This window comes from Pseudophryne corroboree, chromosome 6 (assembly GCF_028390025.1).
Source record: "Pseudophryne corroboree isolate aPseCor3 chromosome 6, aPseCor3.hap2, whole genome shotgun sequence".
Taxonomy (NCBI): Eukaryota; Metazoa; Chordata; class Amphibia; order Anura; family Myobatrachidae; genus Pseudophryne; species Pseudophryne corroboree.
Window position 1 is genome coordinate 483,873,933 of NC_086449.1, and position 24,732 is coordinate 483,898,664.

Consider the following 24,732-nt stretch of genomic DNA (forward strand, 5'->3'; position numbering starts at 1 on the left):
AAGCATCTCACATGAAAAGTGACCATGCTCTTGGCCCTGGCCTGGGCCAGGCGAGTGTCAAATTGGTGGGGTTTTTCTCAAAAAAGCCCATATCTGTTTGTCCATTCGGACAGGGCAGAGCTGCGGACTCGTCCCCAGTTCTCTCCCTAAGGTGGTGTCAGTGTTTCACCTGAACCAGCTTATTGTGGTGCCTTGCGCCTACTAGGGACTTGGAGGACTCCAAGTTGCTGGATGTTGTCAGGGCCCTGAAAGTATAGGTTCCAGGACGGCTGGAGTCAGGAAAACTGACTTGCTGTTATCCTGTATGCACCCAACAAACTGGGTGCTCTTGCTTCTAAGCAGACTTTTGCTAGTTGGATGTGTAATACAATTCAGCTTGCACATTCTGTGGCAGGCCTGCCACAGCCAAAATATGTAAATGCCCATTCCACAAGGAAGGTGGGCTCATCTTGGGCGGCTGCCCGAGGGGTCTCGGCTTTACAACTTTGCCGAGCGGCTATTTAGTCAGGGGCAAACACGTTTGTAAAATCCTACAAATTTGATACCCTGGCTAAGGAGGACCTGGAGTTCTCTCATTCGGTGCTGCAGAGTCATCCGCACTCTCCCGCCCGTTTGGGAGCTTTGGTATAATCCCCATGGTCCTTTCAGGAACCCCAGCATCCACTAGGACGATAGAGAAAATAAGAATTTACTTACCGATAATTCTATTTCTCGGAGTCCGTAGTGGATGCTGGGCGCCCATCCCAAGGATTATCTGCATTACTTGTACATAGTTACAAAAATCGGGTTATTATTGTTGTGAGCCATCTTTTCAGAGGCTCCGCTGTTATCATACTGTTAACTGGGTTCAGATCACAGGTTGTACAGTGTGATTGGTGTGGCTGGTATGAGTCTTACCCGGGATTCAAAATCCTTCCTTATTGTGTACGCTCGTCCGGGCACAGTATCCTAACTGAGGCTTGGAGGAGGGTCATAGGGGGAGGAGCCAGTGCACACCACCTGATCCTAAAGCTTTACTTTTTGTGCCCTGTCTCCTGCGGAGCCGCTATTCCCCATGGTCCTTTCAGGAACCCCAGCATCCACTACGGACTCCGAGAAATAGAATTATCGGTAAGTAAATTCTTATTTTTTTAATTAAACTGAATGGCTTAAATGTAATGAAATAGCACCATTTTCTGCTGCGGGGTACACTGGGCTCCACAAGTCTGGACAATGGGGTGTAGAGTAGGATCTTGATCCAAGGCACCAACAGGCTCAAAGCTTTGACTGTTCCCAGAATGCAAAGCGCCACCTCCTCTATAACCCCGCCTCCCAGCACAGGAGCTCAGTTTGTCAGTTGGTGCTGCAGTAAGCAGGCACTTAACAGAGGAGCTGCTCCAGGCAGCCCTAAGAAAAGCTTTTTATGAGGCAAAAAGTGAAGACTTCAAGGGCAGCAGCAGGGGTAAATGTCTTCTGACATTCTCTGCTGCAGCTCCAGCTCTCCCCAGCGGAGCTGTACACTCCCGAGCCCTGGTTGCCGGGTACCTACAGCGGAGGCTCCGGTTTACTTCACGTTAGGCACACACGGCTGGGGCTCTCCAGGATCGCGTGGCCCCGCTTCGGGAGGTGGTAAGTGGGTCCCGCTCGCGGGACCCGGTCTTTATCGCAATCCGGCGCGGTTAGTGGGAGACGGGCCGCGCACGCTGGCGGTGGACACTGTGGATACAGGTGATCCCACTAGATCACCAGGGCATGGGCGCAAGTCAGGTTTTCTCTTAAAACCGATTTTAATATCGCCCACAGTACCCGGTGGTTTTGCCAGCAAGGGGGATAAGGCTTAGACCTGAAGCCCAACCCCAGGGCGCCATTTCCAGCAAGTGTTCCCGCCCTGGAGCTGCATCTCTGTCTTTCCACACTCCCTGTCAGTGTCTGCGGCGCCATTACTCCTCAGCTCACTGTTCCTGGGACTGCCTGGGCAAATCCTCCTATGTAAAGCCACCTAGTTGTCAGTGCTGTGACTTTGCATGACACTTAAGTATTCTACCTGCCTTTTTAGTCAGTGTTAGTAAGAAAGAGTGCATTTAGTCAGGGGTTTATAGTACAATTACCCTGTGATATACATCCAGTTTCTTACTGTGTAGTGTTATATCTATTGACTATATAGCTGTGTAAGCTAGTCCAGTGCAGTATTATTGTCTGTAATAACCTCTGCATTGTACAAACTGTGACTATTTGTGTGTGCATTGATAGCTGAGTGGTGTCCATCTCGTGTCTTTCACTCAACTTGCTATCCCTATATTCTATAACCTGAGGGGGCTTGGTGCGTCAGGTGTTATTTAATATAGGATTTTCACAAAGATATACTGTATTACGTATTTTTCTCTGTGATTTAGTCACCATATCTCTCCTTTATCTCTGCTGGTGCTGACTACACTGCGCAGGGGTTTGGGTTTAGGGATATAGTGCTGCTAAAAATTGTACTGTGTTACCTCATACTGCAAGTTATATCATGTCTGCTTCTGAGGGTAACGGTTCTGGGGCGGAACAGACTGCTGGTGTTGCTGAAGCCATAGGCACATATGGGGAGAATATAGCAGCTGTGGGCTCTGGTTCTGGACTGTGGCAACGGAGGCACATACTGACCCTCTGTGGGCCGCTTTTTCCACGCTTCTGCATACGCTAGTTCATAAACTAACACCCCCTATGGGACCCCCAATGCCGGTACCACCGTATGTGGTCCCTGCAGCTAACCCGCCGTGGGCAGACAATTTATCTGCTCAATTAAAGAAGTTGAACCAGTCCCTAACTACTAAAAAGTCTGACCAACGCTCGTCTAAGTCCAAGAGGTCCTCTAAGCGAGCGCTCGTCTCCTCACAATCCACTGCTGTCACTGACACCTCGTCTGATGAAGACAGCACATATACTGACCCCACAGGTTCTGACTCAGATACGGCTGATGGGGAGGGTAGTTCACATGTGGATGTTCCTGATCTTTTGGAGGCTATTAAATTAATTCTGCAGATTACGGATGATCCCGAGCCATCCGTTCCTCCTAAGAAACCATATAGGTTCAAGCGTCAGAAGGTGATTAAACAAGTTTTACCTCACTCTGACCACCTAGTAGATATACGTCAGGAACCCTGGCAAATCCCGGGTACGAAGTTTGCGCCTCAAAAGAAGATGCTGGCTCGCTATCCCCTCGAGCCAGAGCTGTCTAAGAATTGGGAAACGCCTCCTCCAGTAGACTCACATGTGGCTAGGATGGTGGTTTCCTCAGCTCTACCTGTCACTACCATCACGTCTCTAAAAGAGCCTACGGATAAATGTGTCGAGGGTTGTCTAAAAGCGATTTACACCCTCACGGGTGCTGCACAAAGGCCCACTATTGCAGCTACATGGGCGAAGCAGAGGCTATTGAAGCATGGGCCTTGGAGTTAGAGGCTGAAATCTCCTCTGACCATGCTAGACATTGCTTGTCATATATTGTCACAGCTTCTCGCTATATTAAAGAGGCGGCTTCTGATGCTGGTATCCTAGCAGCCAAGGCCTCTACTACGTTAGTCCTGGCTCGCAGGATATTGTGGCTGAGATCCTGGTCTGTGGATCTGGACTCTAGAAAAACCCTGGAGGTACTCCCTTTCAAGGGGGATATTCTGTTTGGGGAGGACTTAAATAAGATAGTGGCTGACTTGGCTACTGCCAAAACTGCCTGTCTGCCTAATACAGCTCCTTCTGTGTCGAAGGCCAAAGGCACGTCCTTTCGCCCCTTTCGTTCTTCATGTAAAGCAAAAGGTCAGGCACACACTTCCAAACCTGGTAAACCGAAGCCCAAAAGAGCCTGGGCTGCCCGTCAGCCAGCAGCCAAGACCGATCAGCCTGCCGCATGACGGGGCGGGCCTCCCCCTGGGGGATCCCAGGGTGGGGGGCCGGCTTCTAGGGTATACCCAGGAATGGTTGAAGACCACTTCAGATGCCTGGGTACGGGAAGTCGTCACTCGAGGTTACGCCATAGCCTTCAAAAACCGACCCCCTCATCGATTTTGCCAGACAGACGTCACGTCGGACCAGACAAAGGCAAACACTCTGCATTCGGTGGAACAGACCCTCCTGGATACAGGAGTCATAGTACAGGTGCCTTTTTCTCAGAGGGGCCGGGGGTACTATTCTCCGCTGTTTCTAGTCCCGAAACCGAATGGGTCCTCCCGGCCCATTCTCAACCTCAAGGCACTGAACAAATTTGTGAAGGTTTCCAAGTTCCGGATGGAAACCCTTCGCCCTATAGTTCTGGCCTTGGAACCTGGGGACTACATGGTCTCCCTGGACATACAGGATGCTTACCTGCATATTCCTATAGCAGTGTCACATCAACAATACCTGAGGTTCGCTATTGGCAACCTCCATTACCAGTTTCGGGCGTTAACTTTTGGTTTAACAACGGCTCCGCGAGTCTTCACCAAAGTTATGGCGGTGATGACGGTGGTACTCCGCTGTGAAGGGGTCAGGGTACTGCCATATCTGGACGACTTGTTAATCCTGGCAAATTCCCCAGATCTTCTCCTGCGTCATCTGGATATGACGGTCCGGTTTCTACAAGCCCACGGGTGGCTCATCAACTGGAAGAAATCCTCCCTGGTCCCTGCTCAGAGCATGGTGCATCTGGGAGCGCTGTTGGACACTCACAACCAGAGGTTGTTCTTGTCTCAAGAGAAAGTCCTGAAACTTCAGAACAGGATTCGTTGCTTCCTCTCTCGTCTGCAAGTGTCGATACATTCGGCAATGCAGGTGCTGGGCCTCATGGTGTCAGCATTCAACGTGGTGGAGTATGCTCAATTCCATTCTCGCCCCCTCCAGAAGCTGATTCTAGCCAAGTGGGACGGCCTGCCTCACTGGATCAGGTTTCACATGATCTCTTTGACTCCGGAGGTCCGTCTGTCGCTGCTCTGGTGGCTCCTGGACCGACAATTGTGCAGAGGCCGTCCCTTCTGGATATCCAACTGGGTCCTGTTGATGACAGATGCCAGTCTAAGAGGTTGAGGCGCGGTGCTGGAGCAACAATCCTTGCAGGGTCGGTGGACCAAGGAGGAATCTCTCCTCTCGATCAACATTCTGGAATTGCAGGCGGTCTTCAATGCGTTGAACCTAGCCCAGCATTTGATTCAGAACCGTCCTGTTCAAGTACAGTCGGACAACGCCACCACAGTGGCTTACATAAATCATCAAGGCGTCACTCGAAGCCGTTTGGCAATGAAGGAAGCCTTACGGATTCTACGTTGGGCAGAACGCCATCTACCAGCAATATCGGCAATATTCATTCCGTGAGTCCTGAATTCGGAAGCGCACTTTCTCAGTTGTCAGGACGTGCATGCCGGCGAGTGGGGCCTCCATCCAGAATTGTTTCAACTCCTCGTGGAAAGGTGGGGTCTTCCAGATGTGGATCTGATGGCGTCTCAACACAATCACAAGGTTACGGTCTTCGGAGCAAGGACAAGGGATCCTCAAGCAGCATTTGTGGATGCGCTGGCAGTGCCGTGGAGGTTTCGGCTGCTGTACGTGTTCCCTCCGGTGTCACTCCTGCCCAGGGTAATTCGGAAGTTCAAGCAAGAAAAAGGAAATCTGCTTCTCATAGCTCCGGCGTGGCCCAGACGGCACTGGTTCTCAGACCTGCAAGGCCTACCGTCAGAGCGTCCACTTCTACTTCCACAACGCCCAGACCTCCTCGTTCAGGGCCCCTGTGTCTACCAGGACCTAGCCCGGCTGTCTTTGACGGCGTGGGTCTTGAAGCTTCCGTCTTAAGAGCTAAGGGTTTTTCTGAAGAGGTCATTAAAACTATGTTGCGGGCCCGGAAACCGGCCTCTGCTCGGATTTACCATCGGGTCTGGCATTCCTACTTTGTTTGGTGCGCATCTAACCATTATGATGCTTCCAAGTTTAGTACAGCCAAACTTTTGGCTTTTCTACAGCAGGGCCTAGATTTAGGCCTGCGTCTGGCCTCCCTCAAGGTTCATATTTCTGACTTGTCGGTGTGGTTTCAGAGAAAAATTGCGACTTTACCTGATGTTCATACTTTCACTCAGGGTGTGTTGCGTATCCAACCTCCCTATGTCCCGCCTGTGGCTCCTTGGGACTTGTCGGTGGTTTTGGAGGCGTTGCAGGAGCCTCCATTTGAACCTCTTGGTTCAAGCTGACCTTAAGTGGCTTTCCCTTAAGGTGGTGTTCTTGCTGGCTATTGCCTCTGCTAGAAGAGTGTCTGATTTGGGTGCCTTGTCTTGTAGTTCCCCATATCTGATTTTTCACCGTGACCGGGCGGTTCTTAGGACTCGTCCCGGATATTTACCTAAGGTGGTTTTTTCGTTCCACCTTAATCAGGAGATTGTGGTTCCAGCTTTTGTTTCTCCTGATTTGTCTCCCAAAGAGCGGTCTTTGGATGTGGTACGGGCTCTCCATATCTATGTGAAGAGAACTGCTTCTATTCGAAAGTCTGATTCTCTCTTTGTTTTGTTTGGATTTCACAAACGTGGCTGGCCTGCTCACAAGCAGACCCTGGCCAGGTGGATTAAAATGGTGATTGCGCATGCTTATGTGAAGGCTGGTCTGTCAGCTCCTGTTCACATTACGGCCCATTCTACTCGGTCTGTTGGACCTTCTTGGGCTGCCCAATGTGGTGCGACCCTTGACCAATTGTGCAAGGCGGCTACGTGGTCCTCCGGGAACACATTTATAAGGTTCTATGCCTTCGATACTGCCGCTTCCCAGGATGCTTCCTTTGGATGCCGGGTTCTTGTGCCCGCTACAGTGCTTCCCCTCCCATAAGGAACTGCTTTAGGACATCCCCATTGTCCAGACTTGTGGAGCCCAGTGTACCCCGCAGCAGAAAACGAGTTTTATGGTAAGAACTTACACTTGTTAAAACTCTTTCTGCGAGGTACACTGGGCTCCACAAGGCGCCCACCCTGACGCACTTAGCTTCTTTGGGTTGATATGGCATAAGCCGCTGACACTTCTCTTGTCGTGAGAGTGTGGTGTATGTGGCTACTAACCGTTGTCGTCCCTTTTCCTTCTACTGCATTGGGTTGGTTAACTAAACTGAGCTCCTGTGCTGGGAGGCGGGGTTATAGAGGAGGCAGCGCTGTGCATTCTGGGAACAGTCAAAGTTTTGAGCCTGTTGGTGCCTCGGATCAAGATCCCACTCTACACCCCATTGTCCAGACTTGTGGAGCCCAGTGTACCTCGCAGAAAGAGTTTTAACAAGGGTAAGTTCTTACCATAAAACTCGTTTTTATAAACCAGTTCGTTCGTGCTTTATATGAATTTATTAATACAATTTCTGTAAATCCCTCTTGATATTAGTATTTTTCAATGTAATTTTTTATTATTGCAACATGATTCTATACTGTTATGTTGAGTGTAAACGTGTGTGTGTGTGTGTGTGTGTGTGTGTGTGTGTGTATATATACACACACACACACACACCATACAGATGGAGCCATGCTCATCTATCCCTTTAATAGGATTAATTGAGCCAGGGCAGTTGGACTTAATCCCCTGCTGTATTGTTCTCTGTATTATATTGCAGCTGACAACAATAGATGAAAGGCTTATGCTAATAAGCCATGGCACACCTAGGTGCAACAGAGAAGCCTAGATGAGTGTGGCTCCATCTGTATATGTGTGTGTGTGTGTGTGTGTGTGTGTGTGTGTGTATATATATATATATATAATATATATATATACAGGGGTATATTCAATTGAGGTCGGATCCATTCCGACATGCATTTGTCGGAATGTATCCGACAAGGGCTATTCAATGCCCATCTCAATTCGACTTTAAAAAAGTTGAATTGAGATGAGGGACCGGAGAGGGGGGAGACGGGGGGACAGCAGCGCTGCAGGAGGATGTGGCACAGCTGCCAGGCTCCAGCAAGCGGGACCTCATCTTGCTGGAGCCGGGTGGACGCTGCCGTGATTGGCGGCTGTGCCACATCCTCCTGCAGCGCTGTGCTGTAGCGCTGCTGTTCCCCCGTCTGCCCGCGGCTCTCCCCCCTCTCCTCCTCTCAGGTCCCTCATCTCAGTTCGATTTTTTTTTTTTTTTTAAGTCGAACTGAGATGGTCGGAAACGGGGCTAAAACCTGCCGAATTTGACTCTGTTTCCCTCAGAAGCACGTGAATTGGCAGCTATACCGCTGATTCATGTACTATTCGACAAGTCGAATTCCCCAACTTGTCGAATAAAAAAGCTGGGGACTGAATAGGGCGGAACTCCTTCCAACCTGAAAAAGTTACACAAAGAGAGAGGGGGCACTTCATAGTGCATAAAAGTTTTATTACAAATCAATATATAAAAATGCAATTCCGATCCGAAAGAACTCGTACCAGAAAAAAACACACTGTGGGCTGGTTACCACATGACATAATATGTTACCATCCAGGCAAAACTCGTCTCTGACCAAGTCCTTTGTGACAAAACCGATAAGGGCTGAGCTCAGCGACGCGCCTCTGTTTCTGCCTCCGACTTTCTCTGACCGCCCCAACGTGATCCTGATATTGCCGCTTCCACATACGGCTGAACCGAGTGGAGCTGATGACTATTCAGTGGCTTGTGAGTGATACAGTCTGCTCCCTGAGAGACGCTGGATCGGGGGACGAGTTCTTTCGGATCGGAATTGCATTTGTATAGATTGCTTTATAATAAAACGCCCCCTCTCTGTTTGAGTTTACTAGGATTTTATACCCAAGGATCCTGGGTTTTTGGAGCTGAGAAAAGGGGAGCAGTGGTCCTTATATTTGTGGACATATATGCTAATTGACTTCAGGTTACCTGTTGTCTGCGCTAGACTTGAGACTCATACAAGTATACTGGCCACATCACTATTTTTTATCTTTTATATATATATCTCAGATTACATCACAATTAAATTGCTTGCTGCAATATTTAAAAGATTAAGGGGGTGCTCAGTTACCCACAGAGAAGCATCGAGAGCGAAAAACAAACGTTTCTTAGATATTTTTTTCGGCGTATCCAATTGAGTCACCCCAAAAAATCCTTTTAACCAGAAAACACACACAGGTTCAGTGAAACCTTTGTGTTTTTGGTAGAAACAGCCCTGTTTTCAGATGAAAACAGGGCTGTTTTCGGGGATTTTGCTTTGCCTGCCTGAGACAGGTAAAACAAAATCCCTGATAAGCCACGTCTCACGCCGGCTTATCGGGGATAATTTAATAGCCCCCGGAGAGACAATTACATTATTCGCGGGTAATTTAATACACCCCTATATATCTACATAAATAGAGAGAGAGTGTGTTGGGATCAGTATAATATCCGGAGGTGCCTAAACCTAACCCCCCCATACCCGCTGCCTAGACCTAACCCTCCCACCCCGTAGCCGAACCCTAACCCTACGAGGGGGGGTGCCTAACTACCCCTCCTCGTAGCCTAACTTTAACCCCCCCAGGATGCAGCCTAATCCCCCGGGATGCAGCCTAAACCTAACGTCCCCACGCCCACGGCTTACCACTGTAGCGCTGCGGTGCCTCGTCGTTCAGGATCCCGGTTGTCGGTATTCCGGCGCTGGGATGTTGCCCCTTTTCTGAATACCAGCGTCAGCATTCAGACTAGTGTCGGGATCCCGGCGTCTGTATTCTGACTACCGGGTTCCTGGCAGCCAGGATCATGACTGCTTCCCAGGGTATCAACTGTTTCTCAATACACTATTAAACTGACGCGCTTCACGGGTCAACTGTGCATCCTAGATTTTTAACAACAGGTCAGTGCCGTTATTCAGATTAAAAAGTGCAGTAATCAAAAGTTTTTAACAATATGCTTCAAATCTTTGCGGTCAAATTTGTATAGAGGTGTCACTGGCTTAAATCTAATCTTAAATGGTAATTTAAAATGATTTCCTCTTAATTGTTTAAACAGATCTCTATTTCATTTGTATATATTTGTGTATATTTTTGTGTTTTCTATGCTATGAGAGTGAATGGAAATTTGTATATGAAAATCAGACGAGTTTTGAATCTTTTGTAAATATAATTATACTTATATAACTATATAAGAGAGCGCAAGGTGCTGAATGGATAAATACAATTTATTAAAATATTTTAAAAAATATATATAATCAATTAAACAAGATGATTGCTGAACACGGAGCATAAGATCAACTGACCATCGCTAATCACTAATAACAATGTCCCATATTTTGTGAAGCATGGAGTATCCAATTATTATTTATGGAACCAATGCAGAGTATTAATGAAGAGATGTCTCGCTTCAAACTCTGTTTAAGGAACAAAGTCCACCGTGGATTGCAAATACCTCCGTGAATGTTGTGCTGGAAAAGGTATGTTTTGAAATAGGATTTGGACGCCGCCTATAACGAGACTGATATTGATCTCTCCTAGCCTGCGTACTGCTTCACTTTTCAACCCCCACACATATACGACTAGAGGCTCACCGCAGATGTGATGATAAACAGAAGCCGTGTCCTGTGACACTCAGGAGGCCAGGCAGAAACGTGTTAATTAGGGCTGGAGCTACAACTTTATGGTCCTGACAGCCTCCACATTTGCTACTGGGCTGACTACCGACCATCTCCGCCACCTTACAGCCGCGTCTGCTTCCCCCCCGGGACCTGCCAACGTCCGCTCATTGCCACACCGGAGACCTGCCATTGTCTCCACACCGCTGCTCCCGCACCGCCTGGCCTCCTGAGTGCTACAGGATACGGCTTCTGTCTATCATCACACCTGCGGTGTTGCAGATATCTGAGACCTGCCATCGTCTCCACACCGCTGCTCCCGCACTGCCTGGCCTCCTGAGTGTCCTATTTCAAAACATACCTTTTCCAGCACAACATTCACGGAGGTATTTGCAATCCACGGTGGACTTTGTTCCTTAAACAGAGTTTGAAGCGAGACCTCTCTTCATTAATACTCTGCATTGGTTCCATAAATAATAATTGGATACTCCATGCTTCACAAAATATGGGACATTGTTATTAGTGATTAGCGATGGTCAGTTGATCTTATGCTCCATGTTCAGCAATCATCTTGTTTAATTGATTATATATATTTTTTAAAATATTTTAATAAATTGTATTTATCCATTCAGCACCTTGCGCTCTCTTATATAGTTATATAAATATAATTATATGTACAAAATATACTGTGTTTAGGTGTTGCAGACACCTTATATGGGAACTGCAGTTTACATACTAATTCATTAGTGTGAACTTATATATTGTTCTTATTTTACTATAGCGCCTGTATTGATTTTGCTTTAATAGTAATATCAATTTTAGTTGTTGTTTTGTGAATTTTTGGAAGGTGGTAATATATGAATCTTTATGATAAGTCTGGTCTGTTACTGCTGGTTTATTACTTTTTCTGGGGAAGAGTAGGCAACTTTCAAAGTCTTACTCTTGTAATTTATATACTCCTTTCTATTTGCCATGCTTAAGGAGAAACTGGCCTTGAAGGAAATTGATGTAATTGTGAACAGCCTCCTGGATATTTTGCTAAGAACTATTTTAGAGATTACAAGTAGACCACAGCCATCAGGCTCTGCAATGAGGCTCCAATTTCAAGATGTAACGGTAAGTGTTGTACTGACATGTAAGCAGTTTACTGTACTATACATTTTTTCTCACTCTGTTTAAATGAACTGATTTTTGTTCTATTGATTGATGTAGGTGTGATTGTATTGCTGCACATACAAGGATACAGTATGTAGCATATGCAATACACACAGTAAGTGGCATAGCAGCTTTATAGTTAATAATAAGTAACAATGAACAAAATGTCCAAATAAGTAGGAAAAAAATAGCTAATAGAAAAAAACAAATACTTGTAGCCCCCAAACCCTTCCCAAATCAGTAATCATCCCCATACCTCTCAACTTGGTCAGCGATTTTTCTGGGGGTTCCCTCTATTTCCCACCAGGGTGAACCAGCTTGGGGGGGGGGGGGTTAATATTATATCAGAGAGATGTCACAGCATGGGGTCCCCCTTCCATAATATTAGCCAGCCTCAAACTGGTCAGCACAGGGTTGGAGTCCCTCAGGAAGTTGGTACCCACCAAAAACTGGGGTTCTCCTCACACCCCTTGTGACTGCGGGTGTACTTCAGGTCCCGGATATTAAGGCCCCCTCCCTGGCACCTGTAATCCGCCTGTAAAGAAAATATTAAAGACAGGACACTGAATGTCCTTGTGAACGATGGCCTGTTTAAGCTCTTTTATTTCAGGCCCACCACCTTGTCTACAGCTCCACCACATGGGTGGATGTTGCCATGACCCATCCAGATCTGGGCCGGCACCATGGCTGGGACTTTGCTGGACCCTGCTACACAGTTGCAGCAGATGTTAACAGTCCGGCTGCTGGGCAGTGCTGCTAATGCTGGTATGTGCCTGGCTGATAGCTGCTGCCGATGGTGTGCTGAACCGCTGGGTCTAGGGATAGGTCTCCAGCTCTGGACTCTAGAGCTTACACACTTCCAGTTTGGGTTGGATCTTTTAACCTGACCCAGGTCAGATTAAAGCATCAGTCAGGTGAAGAGTACACACTTGTTCAATGTCAGACCAACTGGTCGGTCTGGGGTCGGTTGGAATGCAAATTAGACAAGTGTGTGCCTGGTGTAAACCAAGATATGTGGTTTGACGGTGTTTGTAGTAAGTGCTGAAATTACAGTACACAATATAGTACTTTAATGAAATGTCATATTAATTAAAACTTTCTGTCTATGGCCAGTATTCAATTACCTGCGAAGAAACACTGGGAGCGAAAAGCTCCGATGTTTCTTTGATATTTTTGTTTTTTCGAGGCTATCCAGTTAGGTCCCCCGAAAACACACAGGTTCAGTGATGAAAACGGTGCTGTTTACAGGGATTTTGCTTCGCCTGTCTGAGGCAGGTGAAACAAAAACCCAGATAAATTGTTGCTCACGCCGGTTTATTATTGCTAATTGAATAGCTCCCAGCGATGCTCGTGGGTAATTGAATACAGTCCGCAATAAGAGTACTAATTACATTCAAAGGGTTAGGTTTAGGCTGCAGGGAAGGGAGTGGGTTTAGGGTTAGGCTGCCGGGGGGAGGAAGGGAGGGTTAAGGTCAGGCTGTGCGGGTAAGGAGGGTTAGGATTAGGGAGGTTAGGGATTAGCATAGTGTTCCTACTTATAGAAAGGATCCTGAGCTTCAGGATGCCGCTGTCTGTATTTTGGCTGCTGGCATTCCAAGCGCTGGGATCTCTATACCATCCCGTGCGTATGTATCTTTGTTGTGCTCTGCATAAATCACATTTGCTTGAATGTGTTACTTTACCTAAACTTGCAGGCCCCTGCCGCCCCAATTCCTCCTTTCTAAGCGTAAGTCATCATAACTGCCAAATGCAACCAAATCTGAATACCATTGGAGGCATTAGACTACTATGTATGCATTAACCACACAAAAATAAGTATTTTATGCATAAGAAATGCTTATATCTAATGCTATTTTAACCCCTGTATCACCATAATGTCTTCATATCACATTATATTTGTTCAGAATAATGTATCATTAATTACTTCATTGTTCAATGTGCTGGAACTGCTGCATGGACCATTATCTCTATGTGTACCGAAAGCATGCATCTTCCTTACAAGAGTGGCATTCAGTATGCCACCTGTTGGGAACCCGGCGCTCAGCATACCGGCGCTGAAATCCCGACACATGGCATACCGACAACTATTCTCCCTCTTGGGGGTCCAAGACAGACCACAGTGCCCGCAGAAGTGCCGCCGGGATCCCGCTCACCAGCCACTCGTACTACGCCCTCCTTACAACATCTGCTATAGATTGCTGTATCCTATGCTATTATATACTGCTGTTCTTTACATGATACAGTACTACATACAGTATAGTAATGTTCTATACCATTGTACTCCTCTTTGGTGATACAAGTTGAATGAGACACAGTTGCATTTCTGCCATTGCATAAAGAAAACAGTAAAGGTGATTTCTCTGACGTCCTAGTGGATGCTGGGAACTCCGTAAGGACCATGGGGAATAGACGGGCTCCGCAGGAGACTGGGCACTCTTAAAAGAAAGATTAGGTGCTATATCTGGTGTGCACTGGCTCCTCCCTCTATGCCCCTCCTCCAGACCTCAGTTAGAATCTGTGCCCGGTCAGAGCTGGATGCACTTAGTGGGCTCTCCTGAGCTCGCTAGAAAAGAAAGTATTTGTTAGGTTTTTTATTTTCAGTGAGATCTGCTGGCAACAGACTCACTGCTACGAGGGACTGAGGGGAGAGAAGCAAACCTACCTGCTTGCAGCTAGCTTGTGCTTCTAAGGCTACTGGACACCATTAGCTCCAGAGGGATCGAACACAGGGCCCGACCTCGATCGTCCGTTCCCGGAGCCGCGCCGCCGTCCCCCTTGCAGAGCCAGAAGACGGAAGATAAAGATGAAAATCGGCGGCTGAAGACTCCTGTCTTCATTAAGGTAGCGCACAGCACTGCAGCTGTGCACCATTGCTCCCATAGCACACCACACACTCCGGTCACTGTTGGGTGCAGGGCGCTGGGGGGGGCGCCCTGGGCAGCAATTAGTTTACCTTTTGGCACAAATAGCACATAATACAGTGTATAACACTGTATATGTGCATTAACCCCCGCCATTAACATTATAAAAAGCGGGAGAAGCCCGCCGCTGAAGGGGCGGGGCTATCTTCCTCAGCACAGCCAGCGCCATTTTCTCTTCACAGCTCCGCTGGAAGGACGCTCCCCAGGCTCTCCCCTGCAGTATCCAGTACAACAAGGGTAAAAAAGAGAGGGGGGGCACATAAATTTAGGCGCAAATTGGTCTTAATAAGCAGCTATTAAAAAAAATCACTCAGTATAGTGATAATCCCTGTGTTATATAGCGCTGGGGTGTGTGCTGGCATACTCTCTCTCTGTCTCCCCAAAGGACTTTGTGGGGTCCTGTCCTCAGTCAGAGCATTCCCTGTGTGTGTGCGGTGTGTCGGTACGGCTGTGTCGACATGTTTGATGTGGAGGGCTACGTGGAGGCGGAGCAGGAGCCGATAAGTGTGATGTCGCCCCCTACGGGGCCGACACCGGAGTGGATGGTGTGTGGAAGGTATTAACCGACAGTGTCAACTCTTTACATAAAAGGTTTGATGACGTAACAGCCTTGGGACAGCCGGCATCTCAGCCCGCGCCTGCCCAGGCGTCTCAGAGGCCATCAGGGGCTCAAAAACGCCCGCTAGCTCAGATGGCAGACACAGATGTCGACACGGAGTCTGACTCCAGTGTAGACGAGGATGAGACAAATGTACAGTCCACAAGGGCCATCCGATGCATGATTACGCAATGAAAAATGTGTTGCACATTTCTGACATTAACCCAGTTACCACTAAAAAGGGTATTATGTTTGGGGAGAAAAAGCAGCCAGTGACTTTTCCCCCATCTGATGAATTAAATGAATTGTGTGAAGAAGCGTGGTGTTCCCCTGATAAGAAACTAGTGATTTCTAAGAGGTTACTGATGGCGTACCCTTTCCCACCAACGGATAGGTTACGCTGGGAGACATCCCCTAGGGTGGACAAGGCGCTCACACGATTATCTAAAAGGGTGGCACTGCCGTCTCAGGATACGGCCGCCCTAAAGGAGCCTGCAGATAGAAAGCAGGAGGCTATCCTGAAGTCTGTATATACACACGCAGGTGCTATACTGAGACCTGCTATTGCTTCAGCATGGATGTGTAGTGCTGCAGCAGCATGGTCTGATACCCTGTCAGACAACATTGATACCCTCGACAGGGATGCTATTTTGCTAACCATAGAGCATATAAAGGACGTTGTCTTGTATATGAGGGATGCACAGAGGGACATTTGCCGGCTGGCATCTAGAATTAATGCAATGTCCATTTCTGCCAGGAGAGTATTATGGACTCGGCAGTGGACAGGTGATGCTGATTCTAAAAGGCACATGGAGGTTTTGCCTTTTAAGGGTGAGGAATTGTTTGGGGACGGTCTCTCGGACCTCGTATCCACAGCAACAGCTGGGAAGTCGACTTTTTTACCTCAGGTTTCCTCACAGCCTAAGAAAGCACCGTATTATCAAGTACAGTCCTTTCGGCCTCAGAAAGGCAAGCGGGTCAGAGGCGCATCCTTTCTGCCCAGAGGCAGGGGTAGAGGGAAAAAGCTGCACCAGACAGCCAGTTCCCAGGAACAAAAATCCTCCCCTGCTTCCACTAAGTCCACCGCTTGACGCTGGGGCTCCACAGGTGGAGCCAGGTGCGGTGGGGGCGCGTCTCCGGAACTTCAGCGACCAGTGGGTTCGCTCACAGGTGGATCTCTGGGTTCTACAAGTGGTATCTCAGGGATACATGCTGGAGTTCGAGGCGACTCCCCCTCGCCGTTACCTCAAATCAGCCTTGCCAGCGGCTCCCAGGGAAAGGGAGGTAGTGCTGGCGGCTATTCACAAGCTGTACCTTCAGCAGGTGATAATCAAGGTTCCCCTCCTTCAACAGGGACGGGGTTACTATTCCACAATGTTTGTGGTACCGAAACCAGACGGTTCGGTGAGACCCATTCTAAATTTGAAATCCTTGAACACTTATGTAAGGAAGTTCAAGATCAAAATGGAATCACTCAGAGCGGTTATTGCAAGCCTGGAAGAGGGGGATTTTATGGTGTCGCTGGACATCAAGGATGCTTATCTGCATGTCCCCATTTACCCACCTCACCAGGAGTACCTCAGGTTTGTGGTACAGGACTGTCATTACCAATTCCAGACGTTGACGTTTGGTCTGTCCATGGCACCGAGGGCATTTACCAAGGTAATGGCCAAATGATGATACTCCTTCGGAAGAAGGGAGTTATAATTATCCCGTACTTGGACGATCTCCTTATAAAGGCGAGGTCCAAGGAGCAGTTGTTAGTCAACGTAGCACTATCTCGGGAAGTTCTGCAACAGCACGGCTGGATTCTGAATATCCCAAAGTCGCAGCTGATTCCTGCGACGCGTCTGCTCTTCCTGGGCATGATTCTGGACATCTTTCAGTGGGATCTGTTAGATAAGTGGTCCGGATCGCATCTTCAGATGCATCGGCTGATCACCCTGTCCCCGAGGGCCAGGGTGTCTCTGCTGTGGTGGCTGCAGAAGGCTCATCTTCTCGAGGGCCGCAGATTCGGCATACAAGACTGGGTCCTGGTGACCACGGATGTAAGCCTCCGAGGTTGGGGGGCAGTCACTCAGGGAAGGAACTTCCAAGGACTGTGGTCAAGTCAGGAGACTTCCCTTCACATAAATATTCTGGAACTAAGGGCCATTTACAACGCCCTGAGTCAAGCAGAACCCCTGCTTCAAAACCAACCGGTGCTGATTTAGTCAGACAACATCACGGCGGTCGCCCATGTAAACCGACAGGGCGGCACAAGAAGCAGGATGGCGATGGCAGAAGCCACAAGGATTCTCCGATGGGCGGAGAATCACGTGCTAGCACTGTCAGCAGTGTTCATTCCGGGAGTGGACAACTGGGAAGCAGACTTCCTCAGCAGGCACGACCTCCACCCGGGAGAGTGGGGACTTCATCCAGAAGTCTTCACGCTGATTGTAAATCGTTGGGAACGGCCACAGGTAGACATGATGTCGTCCCGTCTCAACAAAAAGCTAAAAAAAATATTGCGCCAGCTTAAGGGACCCTCAGGCGATAGCTGTGGACGCACTAGTGACACCGTGGGTGTACCAGTCGGTTTATGTGTTCCCTCCTCTTCCTCTCATACCCAAGGTACTGAGGATTGTAAGAAAGAGAGGAGTAAGAACTATACTCATCGTTCCGGATTGGCCAAGAAGAACTTGGTACCCAGAACTACAAGAAATGATCTCAGAGGACCCATGGCCTCTGCCTCTCAGACAGGACCTGTTACAGCAGGGGCCCTGTCTGTTCCAAGGCTTACCGCGGCTGCGTTTGACGGCATGGCGGTTGAACGCCGGATCCTAACGGAAAAGGGCATTCCGGATGAAGTGATTCCTACGCTGATAAAGGCTAGGAAAGACGTGACAGCACAACATTATCACCGTATATGGCGAAAATATGTTGCTTGGTGTGAGGCCAGAAAGGCCCCTACAGAAGAATTCCAGCTGGGTCGACTCCTGCACTTCCTACAGTCAGGAGTGACTATGGGCCTAAATAAGAATTTACTCACCGGTAATTCTATTTCTCGTAGTCCGTAGTGGATGCTGGGCGCCCGTCCCAAGTGCGGACTCTCTGCAATACATGTATATAGTTATTGCTTAACTAAAGGGTTATTGTTATGAGCCATCTGTTACTGAGGCTCAGTTGTTGTTCATACTGTTAACTGGGTATGGTTATCACGAGTTGTACAGTGTGATTGGTGTGGCTGGTATGAGTCTTACCCTGGATTCCAAATCCTTTCCTGGTAATGTCAGCTCTTCCGGGCACAGTTTCCCTAACTGAGGTCTGGAGGAGGGGCATAGAGGGAGGAGCCAGTGCACACCAGATATAGTACCTAATCTTTCTTTTAAGAGTGCCCAGTCTCCTGCGGAGCCCGTCTATTCCCCATGGTCCTTACGGAGTTCCCAGCATCCACTACGGACTACGAGAAATAGAATTACCGGTGAGTAAATTCTTATTTTTTGCATTGTTATCAGATATCTCTAAATGTGTGGTGAAAGAGCAACAGGCTTTTGTCCCTGGTGTCCCAGGGGTGAATATACAGTACACAGACACCAGATGTAGTCTATAGTGACTTCATTTTGTCAGTCATCAGATATAGTGGATTGTGTTTGTTTCGTAAAAATGGTATTAAATACCTGAAAAGTTTTTACTGGTTGGAGGAAAAACTTCTAAAGTATGTATTTCATTTTAAATTTCCTATCCGAGCCAGTTAAAATTTTAGTCAATTCAGTTTGATAGAACTTTTTTATTTTACAGTAGGGCCACATTATTTCTTACAATATACAAGTTTCAGTTTGTAACAAAACAAGTTGCTTGTATGAGGTTATCCTCCTATCCTACTGCGTTGTGTGACACAAGTGACATTATTCTTCAAATATAATTGATGACATTACCATTTCTTAACTATAAGGATAAGTTTTACAGGAGATTTATATCTGTTGTATATTAATGAATCTTGTGTTAGTACTCATCCATGTTTTGTATATATATTTGGTTATTGCATTATCCGTTTATTCACTCATGTTCATTAGGGTGAGTTTGTGGCCTCACTACTATCTCTACTGCGACAAATGACGGACAGACATTACCAACAACTTCTAGAGAGCTTCAACACAAAGGATGAACTTCGGGTAGGTAATTAATATGAATATTCCTTTTAAAATGTGATTAATGTGATATATAGTAAATACTCTATTAGTTAGTTAGTGCAGAAGTACACTATGCATTTGTCTGTTCTCAAATTAACTTTTACTTTTACAACAGCATAAATAGAATAGGTAGTGGTGCTACCTCACAAGCAAACAACAATGTTGATTGCTTCTGAGTTATTATCTTTTAGCATTGGAAGCACCACCAGTTTTTCTAGTTTCCTTTATCCAGAGTTCTCCCCACGCTTTAAATTAAGGGGGGGGTCCGCCCAGCAAGTGTCCCCTTGTCGCCCGGCAGCCAAGACCCCCTGTCGCCCGGCAGCTCCTATCGCCACTGTGTCCCCTGCTGAAATGCCTGGCAGTCCCAGTAATGTGTGCGTCCCCCTTTTTTTTTTTTCCTAACATTTAATTCATTTGAACCATAGATTTTTTTAGTTCAACAAGTAGTTGGTTTAGTGAGCAATTTTCGATTCAATATTTAGCAAATAACAATGGGGGTCATTCCGAGTTGTTCGCTCGCAAGCTGCTTTTAGCAGCTTTGCACACGCTAAGCCGCCACCTACTGGGAGTGAATCTTAGCTTATCAAAATTGCGAACGAAAGATTCGCAATATTGCGAAAATACTTCTCTGTGCAGTTTAAGTAGCTCGAGACTTACTCTGCCAGTGCGATCAGTTCAGTGCTTGTCGTTCCTGGTTTGACGTCACAAACACACCCAGCGTTCGCTCAGATACTCCTCCGTTTCTCCAGCCACTCCCGCGTTTTTCCCAGAAACGGTAGCGTTTTTTCACACACTCCCATAAAACGGCCTGTTTCCGCCCAGAAACACCCACTTCCTGTCAATCACATTACGATCACCAGAACGAAGAAAAAACCTTGTAATGCCGTGAGTAAAATACCAATCTTCATAGCAAATTTACTTGGCGCAGTCGCACTGCGGACTTTGCGCATGCGCATTAGCGACTAATCGCTCCTTTGCGAGAAAAAAATAACGAGCGAACAACTCGGAATGACCCCCAATAATCCTAATTTACCATTTTAATTCTGAAGAAACCCTTATGCCATCTATAGATGGTGTAAGCGGTACAGTCTCCATTGCCAACAATGAGGGACACAGCAAAGCCTTTCTGACTTCTGTTGGCTGAAGCACAATGCCCATGCTCAGACGGTAATCGCGCTTCTGCGTTTGTCAGCAATACTATTGCTGGCAGCATTAGACAATCTAGAGAACGTTGTGGAGGAGGGAGATTCATTAGACCTTGCCGAATAGGTAAATGATGGTAAAGATATAAAAGTAAGTATTGGTTTTCACTGCAAACAGCAGTAAAACTTAAATAATTATACGACCAGCAACTAGTCCCATTCTTAAATGGATCCTCTTGAAGTGCACATAATAAAATTACTTGTTTTAGGAATTCTTTGATTCTTTAGGCTGGGCTTGACCAGCGGAAATCCAATAAAGTCACTTCTCGTGCTGGCATGATGCAGTGGTTTCCAAACTTTCTTGAATAAACAGTGCCCTAGAATATCAGCATTTTTTCCACGCCATTCCTAAGCCAAAAGTTTCTTATTGCGGAATTCACCAATAATTATTAAATTAAGTAAATTGTGCTTACCTGTCATCATTTGGCTCAGTTATGTGGTGGCGGATTGTGCTTTTGTTTGTCCACATATTTTATGATTGGCGGCCACCAGAATTGGTTTTTCTGATCACACTGACCATAAATTATTTGATTTGGTCTTCAACCACCAAACCATGGCACCCACTTTGGGAAGCATTGACTTGATGTGTTCTTGCGGCCTTGAAGGATGTAAAAAAAGATTTAGCATACACTGACAGTAATTTCCCTAAGATGCATGAGCTACTGATTATAAAAGGCAGGCAAAGACCAAGCTGATGTTTCCTCTTCTGTTAAACAATGGATATAAAAAATTCTTCCCTTTCTTATTAACGTGGTACAAGTGATTTTGCTTGCTTCTTCCCTCCCTGCTCTCTGTAGGAGAAAGATGTTGGAATAGTATATCAGGAGAATTGCTCTTATACCTCGCGCTTAGAGCAGTATGGACCGTGTTTGTACATCTCCCCCAGCTAAGATGCTGACCTGATCAGCCACTTTTAGTCATACTGTTCTCCCTGCTGCTCTGACTGCGGAAATTTCACTTCATTGCCACTGACCTTGGCCTCGGCAACAGATAAATGTTGATTCACCCACTAAGCCATGTTCCTGCAATAGCGCCCCCCGTCACTGGAATTCAGGGCACATGCTCTGGTTGCACCACCCTCATTAAGCCCCCCTGGTCTTAAGCTGCTTGTCTGGATCCCGAAATACTTAGGTTCTGATTGGAAGTACATGAAATATGAAAAATAGGCAAACCTAATATTCTTTATAATAAAATGCTAATACTGCTCCTCACCTCTGCTATGTGCGCCAGCGGCCACTAGAGGGCGTCTGATGGCCCAAATGAGTCATTTGCGTGCTGCAAGCTGTCACAGGTGAAAGTAATACTGCAGCGAGACATTACAAAATAATACTGATCTGACTGTTTCACACTTGCTGTATACAGGGAGATGGGGCTGGGGAAACAGAGAGTGAAGGTAGGGACTGGAGGGGTGGAGAGTGGGTTAGGGGCATATAGAGACTGGTGAAGAAAGAGAACGAGCGAGAGGGTTGGGGCAGATACGGACTGGGGAGAGAGAGAGGGGGTAATGGGGTTGGGGTAGCTAGGAACTGGGGAGAGAATGAAGTGGAAGGGGCAGATAGGAACAGTGGAGAGAGAGATGCAGATTTTTTTCAATATAGTATTACATTTCCTTTATAATAAAAGGCTAACGCTAGTTCTCACCTCAATGGAGGGAATTCAAGTGTATTGTGCCAGCACTGATATTTCTACTTGCAGGCCCCCGAGTTTCAGATCAGAAATGATCGAAAAGTGATCTGCTGAGCGTTCAAACTGGACTTTTTACGGGCGAGACAATATTCCATCATTTTGACGGGTTGCTAACTAGTAAAATTAATAATAGCACTCATGTTTAGGCTACCCTGCCACCAACCATACCTCAGATTACTAAAATTCACCTGTAGTAAGTAGTTCCATTCCTGACTTAACATAATTCACATTTAAAAAAAATATGCTTATTTCTACTCAACCCAGACACTATAGTAAACACAATGACATATAACAAATTTACCTGTTTCCATCAAACCATTCCTAACATTACATTAATAGTATTTGCATCTAATAAATAGGCTTGCTTATTTCTCAACTCAGTAATATCACCAAACTGACCCCAGCATTAAATTAGGAATACCATCACCCCTCCTTTAATTTATAGACCTATTAAATAGCACTTAACATTCAATAAAATATTACCAGCATTTCTCCATCAAGATAATAGCCCCAGCCAATAATCTAATAGCCCCTACCAGCCATTAGATCATTAGCCTTCATTTAACCATGTCAGTTTTTAAAATGCTGATTGTTACAAATGCAAGACATTTTTCACAGCTGCATTGCATTCTCGTTTACTGATCTCCAGGCTCAGCAGTGTTTTGCAACCTTAGTTTTCAAGGCACACTAACAGTCCAGGTTTTAAGGATAGCCATACCTGTGGGCCGCTTCCGTTGTTGGCCCCCTCCTCTCTGGCAGCTAGTAGACTCTGGCATAGAGTCTACTGCGCATGTGCAGGTGTCCAGCAACATGGCGCATGCACCTTGTTCCTGTGGACATCTCCAGTGTGCATGTGCAAATCACTTGGAAATGGGCACAGGACTCTGGAGGGGTAAGTATACTATATGGGTGTGGTGATGGCCCCCCTGGACCTAGCGGTCCGTGTGCACCGCACATACTGCATCTATTATAGAAATGCCTATGACTCAGTTATTGTGACTTAACCATCTGTTCTCAACAGGACCGTCAAGAGCTCCGGCGGACCCATGCACTGGGGGACGTGGCCAAACACAGTAGAAATTGCACGGGGTGAACTTTGGGCTTGAGGGTTGCGATCACCCCCACTAACTGTAAAAACCCTCATTAAAGTCTCCTAGAGGTAGCGCCAGGGAGTGCGTGTGATCATTGGAGGGAGTGAGACGGGATTCCTCCTACATGCAGCACACAGATGCTTCCCAAGCATTACAGCTGAAGTGTGCGGCGGGTGTTCTGCATTCCGCCAGCCCAGCTTTCCATCCACTGAGCACTGCTCCTCCAGTGGGTGTCACTACAAGACATGGGCTCACCTGATGCAGTTACTCCTGCGCCTACTCTGGGAAGTGCGTTCACGGTTACACTCCATCAGTTAGGATACTGGCTGCTGCAGCTGTGTGAAGAGAAGTGTTTGCAGCCGACGACCCACCTCTGGATCTGCACCTGTCACACAAAGCTCAGCACACAGTGCTGTAAAGGGGGCAATGTCTCCCTCAGCAGCTGATACATGCCTCTCCAACTGGCCCGAGCCCAGGTAAATAGTATCCACACGTCGCCTTACCCCCTCTCGGCTCCACTGGTTCTCAAGCATGTGTATCCTTAACAGTTAGTGTGCCTTGAGGACTGAGGTTGGAAAAAGTGCATTAGAGGCAGTACTGCACCTTAAGTCTTTTTTTAAATCACTTTGTCATATCCCTAAACATACTATATAATTTATAATTAATCTATAGCACATATCAATGGACAAATTATTTCAGTAATTTTGTATGAGGATAGTGTTCATTAAAAATAAATCATAACTATGCATAATTATTTCCACTGAGGTCTTTAAAGTGGTCAATCTATATTAAGCTTTTTGTTGAGTACTTTATTATTTAGTACTCCACTAATGAGGAGCACATTTTCATTTATAATTAACTGCTACTGTAGATCTTTAAAAAAAAAAAAACCTCATGTAATTCCATTAGCCATTTAATTTCTAAGTTTCTTCATTGCCATGAAATCATAAAGTGTTTGATTTTATATAAGGGTTTTATCAGGTAAGTTTGCATTCCCCATCTGTGTGTAGTCAAAATAGAATTAATTTACCACTTTCTGTATGGGTGTTCATCATCAGTGCCATGTTAAGTGTCTGTTTAATCCTGTAAAATGTTAAACATTAATGGGCCTTACACACTGGGCACTTTCTGCCGAGGTGCCCGACGGGCTATACGGCCGACGGGTGATCCGGCACTCCCCCCTTCACCCAGCCCCATAGCCGTGCATGATAATATGGATGAGATTGTCCATATTGGCCTGCATGTATAAACGAGCCGTCACCAACGATAAACGAGCGCTGGACCGCGCATCGTTCATCGTTGGTGCATACACAATGAAAGATATGAACGATATCTCAATCATTAATGAGCGAGATCGCTCATATCTTTCAGTGTAATCACGTAGTGTGTACGGCCTATTACTTTAGTTAATTTTACTACTTATGTTTAATTATATGTTACAAGGAAAAGCTGC

At 46.6% G+C, this 24,732-nt stretch overlaps 1 protein-coding gene across 3 annotated transcripts in view; it reads left to right on the plus strand.

The window, feature by feature from the left end:
- The window catches only part of DOCK4 (dedicator of cytokinesis 4), an 803,151-nt gene that overhangs the window by 559,954 nt on the left and 218,465 nt on the right, over nucleotides 1–24,732 (plus strand). For all 3 annotated transcript variants that reach the window (XM_063927278.1, XM_063927279.1, XM_063927280.1), the window contains 2 exons: nucleotides 11,436–11,570; nucleotides 19,184–19,282. In XM_063927278.1, the coding sequence (XP_063783348.1) occupies nucleotides 11,436–11,570; nucleotides 19,184–19,282 (234 nt within the window). The remainder of the gene's footprint in view (nucleotides 1–11,435; nucleotides 11,571–19,183; nucleotides 19,283–24,732) is intronic.